At 47.5% G+C, this 13,905-nt stretch overlaps 5 protein-coding genes across 6 annotated transcripts; 1 reads left to right on the top strand and 4 right to left on the bottom strand.

Annotated features, from left to right (window-relative positions):
- Nucleotides 1-267: 267 nt before the first annotated feature.
- LOC6596717 (HEAT repeat-containing protein 6) lies at nucleotides 268-3,569 on the bottom strand. The gene has a single exon (XM_026990010.1). It carries the CDS (start codon nucleotides 3,227-3,229, stop codon nucleotides 332-334), a length of 2,898 nt encoding a protein of 965 aa, XP_026845811.1. The 5' UTR covers nucleotides 3,230-3,569; the 3' UTR covers nucleotides 268-331.
- Nucleotides 3,570-5,490: 1,921 nt separating this feature from the next.
- On the bottom strand, nucleotides 5,491-8,712 carry LOC6596718 (monocyte to macrophage differentiation factor). Of its 2 annotated transcripts, none has more exons than XM_026990024.1 (5): nucleotides 8,532-8,712; nucleotides 6,769-7,120; nucleotides 6,499-6,689; nucleotides 6,215-6,434; nucleotides 5,491-6,151 (listed from the first exon to the last, which is right to left on the bottom strand). In XM_026990024.1, exons 2-5 carry the CDS (start codon nucleotides 6,979-6,981, stop codon nucleotides 5,870-5,872), a joined length of 906 nt encoding a protein of 301 aa, XP_026845825.1. In that variant the 5' UTR covers nucleotides 6,982-7,120; nucleotides 8,532-8,712; the 3' UTR covers nucleotides 5,491-5,869. The 2 variants fall into 2 exon arrangements, with proteins under 2 accessions (XP_026845825.1, XP_002022041.1); XM_002022005.2 differs by having other exon boundaries at nucleotides 6,769-7,086.
- Nucleotides 8,713-9,831: 1,119 nt separating this feature from the next.
- On the bottom strand, nucleotides 9,832-11,349 carry LOC6596719 (mitochondrial tRNA-specific 2-thiouridylase 1). The gene is made up of 2 exons (XM_002022006.2): nucleotides 10,658-11,349; nucleotides 9,832-10,600 (listed from the first exon to the last, which is right to left on the bottom strand). The coding sequence occupies exons 1-2, from the start codon at nucleotides 11,309-11,311 to the stop codon at nucleotides 10,091-10,093; spliced, it is 1,164 nt and encodes a 387-aa protein (XP_002022042.1). The 5' UTR covers nucleotides 11,312-11,349; the 3' UTR covers nucleotides 9,832-10,090.
- Nucleotides 11,350-11,669: 320 nt separating this feature from the next.
- On the top strand, nucleotides 11,670-12,179 carry LOC6596720 (translation machinery-associated protein 7 homolog). Its single transcript, XM_002022007.2, has 2 exons — nucleotides 11,670-11,684; nucleotides 11,749-12,179. The coding sequence occupies exon 2, from the start codon at nucleotides 11,763-11,765 to the stop codon at nucleotides 11,955-11,957; it is 195 nt and encodes a 64-aa protein (XP_002022043.1). The 5' UTR covers nucleotides 11,670-11,684; nucleotides 11,749-11,762; the 3' UTR covers nucleotides 11,958-12,179.
- A 431-nt stretch (nucleotides 12,180-12,610) lies between these two features.
- LOC6596721 lies at nucleotides 12,611-13,328 on the bottom strand. Its single transcript, XM_002022008.2, has one exon. The coding sequence runs from the start codon at nucleotides 13,256-13,258 to the stop codon at nucleotides 12,794-12,796; it is 465 nt and encodes a 154-aa protein (XP_002022044.1). The 5' UTR covers nucleotides 13,259-13,328; the 3' UTR covers nucleotides 12,611-12,793.
- Nucleotides 13,329-13,905: the final 577 nt, after the last annotated feature.

Below are 13,905 nucleotides of genomic sequence, written 5' to 3'. Positions count from 1 at the left end.
CCAATTATTGAGCAAGTCATTCGCGCAACAACACACATTGTTCGACACATAAAGAGCTTTCAGAACCATCGGAACATCTTTTAAGTTCAGGCCTTTAGACTTTTTTTCGAACAGGCGGAGCGATAGGCAGGCGCTCTTGTCGCTGATAAAGAGATTTAAGAAGGTCCACATTATATACGATTATACAAAATATATAGAAATACACTTTATAGAAATCGATATTGCTATCATCTGCGTTCTTCTTGGGGGGAATAAAACTCTCCAGAATATTGCATTCAAAGCGTGACTTTATTGGGGAACATGACGGGGAACTTTGTAGACGGCATAAGTCCTATGGGTCCAGACGCAGGGTCTTCACTATGAAGTTCAGGGCAGGACGCTGCGTGATGGCTGTGGAATGGAGGCGTTGCTCAAGCAGCGGACTGCAGGTGAACAGCGGCGCTGACTGCTCGGGAATCATGCGGTAGGCGACGCGCCTCCAATTGGGTACCACTACGTCGACGCAATGCTCGAGGTCCTCATGACAGGCGGGCAGATCGATGGGTAGCGCCAGGGCCAGGAGGTGGACGATGGCCAGGCACAGCTGCTGCTGCAGGCCGTCGCGGTGGTTGTACTCCTCGAAGCTGTCCAGAGCATTGGAGCGCTCTAGGGCCTGCAGGAGTGAGCGCCACACAAGCGTGAAGTGGAAGCCAAAGTCCGCGCGTTGCTCCACCTGCAGTAGGACGGCCGTGGCGTTGATGCGCACCTTGAAGTTGGCGTGCTGGACTATCAGCTGACAGAGCGAGGGGAAGAGGAGGTCACCCAGGCCAGCGTTGCCGGAGAAGAAGGCCCGGTGCTTGACTAGGCTGCCGATGGCGTAGCAGGCATTCCACTTGACCTTTGCCCCGCCAGCGGTCCGCATACAGTCCAGCAACTTGATAATGGCCGTCTGAGCCTGCGTCTTTTCCTGGGCGACATCTGGGCGCTGCACTGCCAGCAGCTGCAGCTGGAGCTGGAGCAGATTGCCCAGGGCCCGCACCGCGTTGGCCCGAACCTTGTCGTGATCGCTACAGCATTTGGTGGCCGTCTGGATGAGGCGGTCGAGCAGCTCGTCGTAGACACGCTCCGAGTTGCCAGAGCCGCCGGCCAGCAGGGCGTCGCTAATGTTCCCCAGGGCCCAGGCAGCCTTGATCCGCACCGCCATCTGAGTATCGCTGGTGAGCCGCAGCGTCAGTTCCGCCACATTCTCCACGAAGACCAAGTTCGCTTTGAGAGAGGGATGATGCGCGAAGACAGCCAGGGCCCGCAGCGCGGCTGCACGCACCAAAGGCTCCTCGGCGTCGTCGCTGCTGCAACCGCTGAGGAAGGTCACCAGACTGCGGCGCAGCCCGGTGGGTAGGTCCTCAAAGGTGACGGCTCCTATGTTCGACAGCGAGTCGCAGAGGGCGCACTTAAGGGGGCCGGGGGCCGCCTCAGCGCAGAAGGCCGCGAAAATGTGGGGGAGGAGGCCGAGCCAGAAGGAGAGCTCGAGGTCCCGGTCGGACGGTTCGGGCAGGGCCCGCCCCATCTGGTAACCCATCGAGTCCAGGCATCGGGCGGCATGCAACCGAACGTCGGCATTGGCATACATGAGGCCCGAGGCAATGACCCGCCCGAGGTGTGCCTGCTCTTTTCGGAGCAGGCCAATGTGCGTGGTCATGGCCAGGAGCACTTGGTAGCACTCCAGCCGCAGCGGTGGCTCCGTCGTCGGACAGTTCAGATATCGGAGTACCATGCGCAGGAGCCACGAATTTCGCGGTATCGATGGCTGTTCAGTCAGCCTCTTGGGCGGATCCACTTGCTCCTGTCTCTGTTTCTGTCCCTGTCCATGTTTCTGCTCGTGGTCGTGCTCATTCTCTTCCTCTGCTTCAGAATCGCAGAGCTCCAGGAGGTGCTCTCGCTCCTGCTCTTCATTGTGCTGCAAATGCAGGCCTTCTAATTGCACCTCCATTCGCTGTGAAGGGCACAGGCCGACGGCACAGGCCATTTCCTGGGTCAGTCGTGGTGTCGCCACCAGCATCTCCATAACCAGCAGGGCGGCCACTGTCACCGGCGTGTTCCCCCCGGTCTTCGCCAACCTCTTTACGGGCAGCACGAACTCGTAGACGAAGCCCATTTCCAGATGATCGAAAGGCGTGGCCTGAACGAGAATGGCCAGACACTTGAGGCACTGCGTCAGCACGGGTGGGGCGTACTCACGATCCAGGATGGAGGTCAGCGAGCGGTAGACGGTCATCACGGATCTGGCCAGGCTTACGGAGAACGGGGTGAATGTGCACGGCCCCCGGGAGTGGGCCTGGCTCAGGTATCCTTTGGAGCCATATAACAGTTGTCCGGCGAGCTGGAGGGCCAGGGCGCGGCAGCGGGAATTGGCATCGTTTTTTGCCAAATGGAGCAGATGGTGCGTCTGCGAGCCCTCGTCGCTGGGGAAGATCACGTGCCAGTAGCCGTAGAGGGAGCGACGGGGCAGCTGCTTGGTCAGAGCGCTCATCAGGTGGAGGGCGGAGATTCTCACGCTTGCTTGCTGTTGGCGCAGCGCTTTAGGGGCCGCCTGCTGTGCTTCGGAGTCGGACAGGGTGCATGCCTCCGTGTCGCCAGTGAGGCAGCCATAGTCGATATTGCTCAGCAGCAGTAGTCGTTCCTGTGGTATGCTGTGCGCTGCATCACCCGATGGGCCGTTCTTCTGCTTCTGGCGGGGGCGTACCTTTCGGACCTTGTTGCGTTTGCCGCCGGAGCTGGACTTATTATGGCTGCTGTTGGACTGATCCTCCTCCTCGGCGCCATAGGCAGCAGCTTGCTGGGCAGGCTGCACCCTTCGGGGCACGTGCAGCTTGGCCGGGTTCTCGCCGCAAGCGGCATAAGTAAGGTGGGCCAAAATGCAGCCCATCAGCTCCGGGGCGTGCTGCTCTGCGTAGTCGGCGTTCTTGCTGACGATCTTCTGGAGGAGCTGGAGTGTGTGGGCCAGGAGCAAGGGCAGCTTCTCCGACTGGGATGACACCCAGCGTCCCTCATAGTGCGGCTGCAGCAGGTTGTTGGCCAGGTACTGGCTAAGTTTCGGGTCCTCTGACTCAGCCAGCTCGACATACACCGTTTCCTGGCACATGACCAGCAACAGAGCCGCCTCCGCGTCCTGCGGCAGGGACAGAATCGACAGAATTGGCCAAAACGACTGCAGATGCTGTCCAGGCAGCGATTTCAGCAGGGTGTGCATCAACTGCAGCTCGTCCACGACGCTATCCTGAGCCGCCCGCTCCAGCAGCCACTCCACCAGCAGCTGTGGCCGCGCCAGCAGCAGCCGCCTAGTCAGGATCAGCTCGTTGAGCCACAGAAGCCATGCTCTCAGCAAGTCATGGTACTCCCTCTTGTCCGCCTCCGCCAACAGCTGCTGCACTTGCTCGGCTGTGATGCCGTGGGCCTCACCTGCTCCTCTCCTGATATCGTGCAGCAGCTGCCGATGCTCCTGAAGACTCACCCTGTCCAACGGCAATTTGTTCGAGCATCCACCGGTGCTTAAAGTGTTTAAAACGTTCAAAAGCCCATCGTGCGCTTGTATCTCTCTATCACCGTCCATTATTAGCAGTGTGACCGCGGATTTATCGATGAAATATACCGTCCGACCCTCAGAAATATACCGAAACATACCGCCTCATTTTCAAAATATACCGTAAATATACTGACGAATTCAAGTTCTATTTTATATATTCCTTGTTTTTGATATTCCCTCGAATATTACTAGCTATATAGACCATTAAGCGATGCCATCATAAATTTATACGATTGATGAATAAATTTTCTATTTAACTGGTGTATTCTTAATACCTTGCATTTTGCGTAAAAAGAGGTTTTAGCAAACTAAGTCAAACAAAAAACAAGTAGCGAAATAGGTCAATCAAAACAAACGAAAAAGGAAATTGCTCAATTTTTATATTCCATTGTATAATGCTGACTAACTAAATCTCTCAGCAATGCCCACATAGCTTTATCCCATTGATTAATAAATTTTCTACAAGATTGGATAGTTTTAAATCCTTGCTTTTATTGTATTTATTGTAAAAAAAGGTTTGAACGAAAAAGTTTAACAAAAAAAGAGTCGCTATATTGCGTGTAGTATAGGTCTTTGTACACCCTATTTTATTAATTTTATATGAAAGTATAAATATTGATATGAAGATAAAACGTAACTAATAAAGACCTTTTCTCAAATTTACATTTTTTAGTCATATTAATGTATATATGATGAGTGTTTTGTATATATATCTCAATCCTGATACCTATTCTTGGTCCCTACAAGAATACAATAAGTTTTAAAATATAGTTGAAATATTGAAAATAATATTAAATAATATTGAATAGTATAAAAATATATTGAAAATAAATTGTTTTTGCCTGGGATGACAAACATATTCACAATCCTATAACATCCATTTCCCCCAGGCGATGTGTGTATGGAATGAGCCTCATTGTTGTCAATCGGGTAAAAGAGGTCCTTACCAGATTCATTTTCGGTTATCGATACTATCGACTGGTTACGAGTGGTGCGCGCCAAATCTAACTTTTTTTAATGTGAGCGACAAGGATTTAAATGTTATCAACCGGGCCATTCCCGATTCAACAAATACGACGAAAAAAAAACAAATAAAATATTGAAGATCGTTTAAAAATTAACGTTTATTCAAGCATCTATTGAGTTTCGGTTCTGGATGCCCATGTAATTTATTCTTAAATCTAAGCTAGATCGAACTGCGCCAGAAATAAAGTCCACCCTGAAATAACCATTGCAGACCATTGCCGAAATGTACATTTATTTGGTGGGTGGAGGGAGAGGGTGGGTGGGGGAGGGGTCATCACTAAGCAGCAAGAATGGAGAATCATATTAAATCATTATCTTTCAGTATCTGCGAATACATCGAGTAGTCCCTGAGCCAAACAATGAACTGGCCAACAGATTAGTTCGTGACTGTCTGCCTGTCCTTAATATCGAACTACAATACATATGTATGTATATCCGTATATAATAGTTTATAATTATATATTTGTATATTTATGTACTATATATATATGTATATATATACTGATCTGATGTATATCTGTATATAAACATGTATATGTTATGCATGCTAGGCGGGCTTCTAGTGTTCAAAAGGCAGGGGAGGTGGGCCGTCGTTTGAAAATTCATGTTATTCGATTGTAAAAATTGGGTTTTTGGATTTTTTATTTTTGGGTCTGAGTTTTGCCTTTTGCCTGGTCGAAGTCTTTGAGAAACACATAGCTAAACCGTGAGCTTGTTGTATAAGGTGTATATGTGTATACAATATACAGTATGTATATAATATAAATCTGTTTGTATACATATGTATGTATATGAATATCAATATCTAATATCGTACAGTACGCTACGGCTAAGAGTGTATATAATACATAATAAAGTAGTATATAATATATATTGTATTGTATGTATAAAATAAACATATATTGGGTGAGAAAAGTAGAGACATGAGCCACGTATAATTTGAATCTTTGGCAAGACCGCAGATACTGATCACAAGAATCGTTTCGATTTTAGTTTTTTTTAGTTTAGTCATTCGTTATTCTAGGCTACAACTATTGCTATATTCATGCGCCAGGGTTTGGCATCATAAAATTTGGCTAATTATGGAGCAGCAGTGACTTGGGGGTACCATCGTTCAAAGGAACACGTTACAAATGGCTGACAAAAGAGAGAACCCTTCGAATACACCGCGAATACATATAGGTACATATATAATATCGCACCCGAATCCCTGTTTTTAAGTACTCTAAGGTCTAAAGCCGCTGTTTCTCTCCGCAGTGTTGTGTGTGCGTCCACTAACCACTAATCACTTATGCTAATGTCGCTGGGATAGAGGTTGACCAATATGGCATAATAGTGACAGCCGGCGGCCAGCACCACAAACAGGTGCCAGATGGCATGGGCCATGGGTATGAAGCCGTCCGACTTGAAGAACACAATGCCCAGTATGTAGAAGGCTCCACCGTACTTCAGCTGTATCATGCCGTGGAAGTGGTGGCCAGTCAGAACTACAACGAGGGCGGGCCCCAGGCCCATCACCAGATAGAAGAACGTCTCCAAGCACTTGTAGCGCTCGTGAAAGAGCTGTTGAGAGGAGGATTGCGATTGGTTGCGTTGTTACACAGTGGCGGCTCTTGCGACTCTCACCTGCTGGTAGGCAATGCCCACCCCAGCCATCAGCCAGATGACCCACTCCATCGAAAAGAGAATGGCCGAGTGGTCGGTATTTTCCAGCGTCAGCCAGGGAAAGTAGGAGCCAGCAATGAACACATAGATCATGGCCCGATCGCAGCGGTGCAGGACATTCTTTAGGCCCTGATACGTGCGCCAGCCGAACGCGGGCCAGGCCTTGTAGTTCCTCGGTGGTCTACAAAAAGGAAGCAAATCTATATAGAGACATTTTTAGAAAGCTATAACAGATTTACACTCACTTGTGCTCGGCACAGTAGCAGGAGCAGTGAAAGAACGTCGATATGGTGAAGAGCATGCACAGAGCACCACCGTACACCCACGAGACCAAATACTGGCTGGCGTTGGTGGAGCGCTCGAACAGTTTGATGGTCGCAAACAATGCCGGCAGTATCCACATCCCATGGGTAATCACGTTGGCCATCTGTTCAATCTGTTTATTGGGGTAAAGCAAATCAAAAGTAATTAGCAAATGGGCAGCCGAAAATAAAAGCCCGATGTGGGGGACCAACCTCTGTCGGCTGATAGGCACAGCCGGGCTTGGCCTTCGCATTCTTCCACTTAATGTTCCGCAGCTGGAGCTTCAGCGACGAGTTCGACTTGATAATGGATTTCCAGAATTTGCTGAAAAGATTCTCCAGAAACGAGTACTTGTTCTGGATATCCTGCATCAGGCTCACGCTGCCGTTGCCGTTCCCGTTGTTTCCGATGCCAATGGTGCTCATTGTGCTTCTGGGAGAGTGCGTACCGCGTACGATACAGATACAGGATACAGGCTACAGCTACAGCTACAGTCAGAAACAGCTACACCAGGTCGCCAGCGCGCGCAACTGCGGATGAGTTGGAAAATTGGTTGTCCGTGTTCTAAAAATTGATTGATTATATGTCTATCCACTGTCGAGTGGCCTTCGTTCGCTACCGTCATCCACCCATCCACTCAACCAGCCACCTAGCCAACCAGTCACCCAACCCAACAACCCCCAGCCAACCCCTACCACACACAAAGCATTCCCAATCTAAAAGTAGCCAAGCAATTGGTTGGGTTATGGCCAATTGATTATCACTTTGCCACTGGTCGTTGATGGCAGTTGATGGCTTATCACCGAGGCGAGCGGGAGAGGCAGGAGGTAGGAGAGGCACGGTGGCGTGCAGCACAGACGACACTGTTCCGATAAGCATTCAACAACAATGATTGCTGTTCGCAGACAGACCGAACATGGTAATCGTAATCGTACATGTATTCGCACTCGTACTCGTATTCCCGGGCACTTGAGAATTTTCGTTAGCTCTCGTAATTTATATTTATTTGGTTTGCATATAAAACGGCTAGGTCGGCTCATATCAATTGCAAACACAATGGCCATTGGCCAGGGGCAGAGGCAGAGGCATGAGCACAAATGGATGTGCATCTGGATTTGGATGTGGATCATGATCTGAGTGGGGATTAAGTGTGCCTCTGACCCGGAGACTGACTGCAGTTGCGTCCAATTAGAGCTGTAGCAATTGACAGCACCAGAGAAAGCGGACGGACGGACAGACGGGCAGGGGAAACCAGTTCTCAGTTCTCAGTTCTGAGTGGCTGTCCCGCTTATCGCGCGTGTCTCCGAACATGGCTCAAAGTCCAGGTCCGAGCATGATTACAATACATACTCGAGTGTATCTATATCGATGGGTGATGGGTGAGTGGCTTAGGGTAAGGTACGCAGTACCGTCACGTAGAGTGAGCACTAAGAGGCCAGATACTCATGGTCAGGGTCTTGGGCGTCGAATTTATGCTGGATTCGCAAGATTCTTGAGACAGTACTTGATCGGGTCCAGCACCCACTGGGCATTTTACTGCCTCGGATCGTTGGAGACCTCCTAAAAGTATGCCTCAAATGCAGCTGGGGGTCACTCAAATCATAACGGAATGTGGGCCATGCATTCCTGCCACCCACACCTGCTGAGACCCCACCCCTGCTACCACCTGGGCTCGCCCAATTTCCATAACAACGACTATGCTAACGCTATAAATATCGCCGCCTCAGGGTATCCCCTATATTGGCTATTATGGCATCAGGAGGGGGGTAGTGGCTGGCTGGCTCGCACCGACTGTGGCTGGGCACGGGGCTGGGGATTAAGATAGCTACTGTCTGACAGATTCTATCGTGCTGTTAATCCAATTTGTTTGGATGTGTCGTCACGCCATTTGTTATGGCGACTCGGCTTTCCGTGTCGGCCGTTGAGCGTGTTTTTAAGATGTGTTATAGAATATCGGACTGGGAGTAAAACTTACAATAATGTTCTTGGGGCTGCAGGTGGAGATGCAGATGCTGCGACCGCGGTGGAGGCTGCGGCTGTGGCTGTGCCTGTGCCTGTGACTGCTGTGTGGATGGTGATGATGCCCTTACAGCCACACAGGACTCGCGCGTAGAAAATCCAAGACACTGTCACTACACTTTCACATCTGTTTGATCCGCTGCTGCATCTGTTTATAAATCTATATATATAATAATATATCACTTGCACCCATCTCTGATATATCAATATATCGATATATATTTTGTTTGTGGATAATATATTTGTAGGTGATATTTCTTTGCAGTGGCTAAAATATTAAAATGGATATTTTTGTGAGATATAGATATATCAAATACGAAACTACTCTAATGTTGTTTCATGACGTCAGATCAAATATACCCGCGACTCTTTCTACTTATGCACTAATCGGTATTTTTGTGCGATAAATGGAACGAATTTGGCGGTAACATGCTCTTGTTTTAAAAATAATACTTAGAGCCGACATCCGATTTTATGGTTGCTTAAAATTTAAATTAAAAGATTCTAGAGAGCGGTACCGATCGACAGCTAAATATCATCTAATATCGATGTTCTTGACAAATATCATATAATATTGGGATTCTCAAGACATCTAACAATCCTAGTTAAATAGTTATTGTTGTGCGATCGGAACAGCGTTATTCGCACCTAGAATAAATATTTTCATGTAGTTGTGTTTGATTACCATGAAAGTCACTGCTGCCTTGGGCTCTGTCTTTTGGAGGATTGGTTGCTGGCTGGCGATAACAACGGATAACAAAGGAATAGCCCAAAATGGGAACCATCAATGTATTGGAAATATCATGGAATATGTTGACTGAGAACAGACTAAGAAATTTCTCAGATATGATAATATTAAACTTCAGTAGACTACAAAATAAGTACAGAAGACTTTTTCCAAGTCCACACACAGCATCCCAAAAATATAGGCTTTTCGAGAAAACGGTGTAAAATTCCTTCTATCCTTACGATATCATAAAGATACCCCTGTCAACAACAATCACTGGTAAAACGTTCCTTCATAAGAATCATTATCGTATTTTTACAGAAAAGGCAAACAAACCCTCAGAAATTAGAGGGGTTATATATCTCTTATGGGAAACCAGAACAACGAACTGTAGATCGTCAGACAAGTCTCAATTATCCTTGAAAGTTGTTCTTATTCTTAAACATGCAGCGAGTACAAGCGCAAGAAACTTAATTTTCAAGGAAAGACTATATTAAATGAATTTTATTGAAATTATTGCACACTCAAATCCGTTTTGGCTTAAAACACTTTGGTATTCTTACAAAATAATTAACAAAACATTATAATCAGGGGGTCGACGTGTTCACATAAAATATTTTCGAGTGAATCTTTTGATTTCATGCAACACAACAAAACAGACATGAAATGTTCAGCCTTAACACAACCGTCTGTTTGTTACGTCATAAATAAGTCTCATGAAAAGAATCACTTGCACTGCTTATGTAAAAGGGTTTTACATGCTTTGTGAAATCCCTTCGTGAATCTTGTCAGCTGGAGACGGTCTGGACCTGCGACTGCTGATCGTGCGGGCAAGTCAGGGGATGGGCGCTCATAATGCGGCCTGCGCCCAGGCAGGCCACATCATCATAGAACACCGCATACTGCCCGGGGGTGATGGCCCGCAGAGGCATATCCAGCAGCACCTCAAAGCCGCCATCAGGGCAGGAGCGGAGGCAGCAGTCAACGAGCGGCTTGGTGTGCTGGAAGCGAAAGCGACATCGCAGGCTGCCTGCGGATGCGAGCCTCTGCTGGGATTGAACGCACAGCCAGTTGGGTGCCTCAATGTGGATGCAGGTGCTGAGGAGGGCAGGATGTTCGTGGCCGGCTGCCACATAAATGGTGTTGCTGGAGGCTTCCTTGCGGGCCACAAAATACGGCTGTAAGAAGGAGCCGAGGCGGCAGCGCTGGCCCACGGTCCACTGGTGGATGCCTTCATGGCTACCCACAATGGCCCCACTGTCAATGTCCACGAATTGGCCGCTTTTGGAGGCGATGTACTGCGGAGAAAGAGAGAGCTTGAGGACAGGAAGTGGGGAGCCATTGGATGGAATTACCTCGCGAATGAAGGACTTGAAGTCACGCTTGCCCACGAAGCAGATGCCGGTGCTCTCCCGTTTGTGGGCCAGGCGCTGGAGGCCTATTCGTCGGGCCAATAGCTTCACCTCGTTCTTGGCCAGGTCGCCCAAGGGAAACATGGTGCGCTGCAGGGCCTGTCGCGGTATCCCCGCCAAGAAGAAGGTCTGATCTTTAAAGGTGTCCGCCGGTATGAGCAGGCGGGCCTCCCCTCCGTCCGCGCGATGCTCCAGAAAGTTGCCTAGACTGTTACGAGCATAGTGGCCGGTTGCCACGGCATCGTAGCCGAGCTTGTCCAGGGCATGGCGGTGGAACAGGTCGAACTTGATGTGCCGGTTGCAGAGGATGTCCGGATTCGGAGTTAGGCCCTGCTGGTAGTCGTCCAAGAAAGCGCTGAACACCGCAGTCCAGTACTCTTTCACGTAGTTCACCTGCCGCAGCTCGATCCCCAGCCGTTGACAAGCCCATTCCGCGTCTTTTAGATCCTGCTCGCCGCTGCAGCGGCCGGCCTCGTCGTGCTCGTCCCAGTTGCGCATAAAGACGCCCATGACGCGGTGGCCACGCTCCTTTAGCAGGTGGGCGCTCACAGCACTGTCCACCCCTCCGGACATGCCTACAACAATATTGCGGATCATTTATATTAATTAAAATTTTGTACTTATATTTGTTTGCAAATGTTCCATTTAGGGATATTAAATATTGATACGCAAAAATATCGATATATATTATTGGTTGATAACATCATTGGAGGAGATATTTTTTGATATGGCCAATATATTAATATTTATATTTTTGTGCGATATATCATATACGGAAGAACTACTTTTCTGAACTTCGACATTCCTGTTGTTTTACGTCGTTAAAGCTACCCGCGACTTTATATTTTGTTTATCGATTCACAGGGTAAGCTTGAAAAAAATATCGGTACTTTTGTGCGATAAGCACCAATGTTAGTGCTCAATAATGTTTATCGATAAAGACTGTGACAACCAACCGTGTGGAGAAAACGTGATAAAGTGCGTGACAACTATTTGTGCTAAATTTATATTATTTTTCCACTCTTTGCATTTAGAACACTCTGAAATCATGACTGGACGTGAGGGTGGTAAAAAAAAACCATTGAAGGCGCCTAAGAAAGACGCCAAGGACATGGACGATGAGGAAATCGCATTCAAGCAAAAGCAGAAGGAGCAGCAGAAGGCCCTAGACGCAGCCAAGGCTAACGCCTCTAAGAAGGGACCCCTCGTCGGCGGCGGCATCAAGAAGTCCGGAAAGAAGTGATTGCACTGCCTACCAGCTGCTAGAAACGAAATTCACACACAAACCAATAAGAAGAGGCAGAATCAGAACAACAGAAACACGAACATTTGCAGCCTCCAGTTTTCGCGTCAGAACCATGGACCAAGATTTATTGTAGTGTGTGAAAACTAGAAGCATCTGTACCCTTTTTTTATACTTACCAATATGTACGATTAAATAATGCTATATTTATATAAACTTGCATTATCTCCGTTTTGTGAGCGCTTGTTCGAACCACAATGGCAATCAAATAAACGGAGAATTTAGAAATTGTAGAGGCTGACTAGAACTATATTCAGATATACTCTATACATATCTATATAGTAAGACGATAATGTGTCCGGTGTCCTCAGAGACGTGTGAATGTGCACTAGAATTCTCTAATCTAGGTGTCAATTTATAAAAATGTATTTAGATCCATAGGCATACATATATATATGTATGTGTGTAAATCTGCGCTCGACAAGCTAGCTGTGCCTGGCAGCACACGTGTCTGCACCGCCATCTAGATGTATGGATACGTCAGATTTGCATACAAGTAGAGCCAGAGCTACCAGATGGCCTCCGCTGCACCCAAAGAAATTTTGGAAATGGAATAAGACAAAGAAACCGGCAGCAAACTATTTATTGGCACCCTTTATTGTTCACCCTGTTGAGAGCTTGCCCGCGATTGTAGCTCAGGTATAATGTTTCGAAGAATATGTAATAGGATAGTTAGTAGTCACGGTCCATGTAGACCTCCACAAAAGATTCAAAAAACTCGTCATCGATGGCCTGGAGCTGGACCAGAGTGTTCAGCATTGGGAATTGATATATAATTATAAAGTGTTCAAAAAGCTACTCTTCTGGCTTTGGCGTTTCTCCTTTGGCTTCACTGAATCGGGCTCTTCAGTTTTCTTCTTCAAGGTGTGCGAAGGCTTTCCCCGCAGCATTGAGACCTCGTGCATGACGCGATAGGAGTCAATCATCGCCTGGCGGTCGATGTTTACCGAAGCCAGCTCCTCGTCAGTCATTTGATCCACTTTGTAGTGCTCAGACAACTCTTCGTCCGTCATCTTGCAACAGCCGTGGAATACCAACTCGCGTTGGTTGTTCTTTGGTTGACCATTGGTAGACGAAGCTAGCCCCAAGTCGTCGGTGAATGCGATCTTCTCAGCGTGTATGGCGCTGTTGCAGGCCGGAGTGGCATCCCCAGTTGGAGCACCCATCTGAGCATTGACCATCTTGCTTTTGCAGGGAAGAGTGGCGTCCTCAGTTAGAGCGCCCATCTGAGCGTTGACCATCTTGCTTTCACAGGCCAGAGTAGCCTCGCCTTTTGTAGAGGAAGAAATTTCACCTAATTCTTGTTTGGAGTCGCTCATCGCGCTTATTTTAAGAGTAATAATTGGCACAAGAACGCAAAATGAATGCTTTCAATTTTAAAGATGGCTGCTCAATGAGTCAGTAAAAAAATGGCAGGCACAATACATGTTCATTGACGGCTGTCAATTGAAATTTACCGCTTATAGCTAAGCTCGAATCGATAATGATTAATTTACCCAGTGCGACCCTGTTCGTGCATAGCAGGAAGCTTCCGCCAGGTAGCACCCACATACGACCATATCGTTATCGCCTATGTTTATTTTGAACATTCGAATCTGGCTAACAGGGTGACCTTTTACGGTATTTGATATAATTTTCCTGTTTATTTTGACGTCGAAATTGAGTTGAAGGTTTTTTTACGGTATATCGGTATATAATGGTATATTTAATCAATTTCATGAATCTTTTAAATTATATTTTTAAAGGTATATCAAAGAATACAGGGTATATAGACTAACATACACAAGATTTTTGGCCAGTCTCATGTGGGGCGGGATGCTCAACATTTGGCATACCCTAGGAAAAAAGATATTATATAGCTGCAGAAATGTTTGCCATCCCAGGCTCT

Source organism: Drosophila persimilis, unplaced genomic scaffold, assembly GCF_003286085.1.
Source record: "Drosophila persimilis strain 14011-0111.01,24,50 unplaced genomic scaffold, DperRS2 tig00000520-arrow-pilon, whole genome shotgun sequence".
NCBI classification, from domain to species: Eukaryota; Metazoa; Arthropoda; class Insecta; order Diptera; family Drosophilidae; genus Drosophila; species Drosophila persimilis.
The sequence above is the reverse complement of the archived record's forward strand: the minus strand, read 5'-3'. Positions and strand labels throughout refer to the sequence as shown.

Coding starts and splice junctions, on each gene's coding strand:
- LOC6596719 (XM_002022006.2), bottom strand. CDS start 11,311: ATGATCCGCAATATTGTTGTAGGCATGTCCGGAGGGGTGGACAGTGCT. Junction 10,601..10,657: donor TCAAGTCCTTCATTCGCGAG/GTAATTCCATCC, acceptor CTTTCTCCGCAG/TACATCGCCTCCAAAAGCGG.
- LOC6596720 (XM_002022007.2), top strand. CDS start 11,763: ATGACTGGACGTGAGGGTGGTAAAAAAAAACCATTGAAGGCGCCTAAG.
- LOC6596717 (XM_026990010.1), bottom strand. CDS start 3,229: ATGCACACCCTGCTGAAATCGCTGCCTGGACAGCATCTGCAGTCGTTT.
- LOC6596718 (XM_026990024.1), bottom strand. CDS start 6,981: ATGAGCACCATTGGCATCGGAAACAACGGGAACGGCAACGGCAGCGTG. Junction 6,690..6,768: donor GTGCCTATCAGCCGACAGAG/GTTGGTCCCCCA, acceptor CCCAATAAACAG/ATTGAACAGATGGCCAACGT. Junction 6,435..6,498: donor TGCTACTGTGCCGAGCACAA/GTGAGTGTAAAT, acceptor TCCTTTTTGTAG/ACCACCGAGGAACTACAAGG.
- LOC6596721 (XM_002022008.2), bottom strand. CDS start 13,258: ATGGTCAACGCTCAGATGGGCGCTCTAACTGAGGACGCCACTCTTCCC.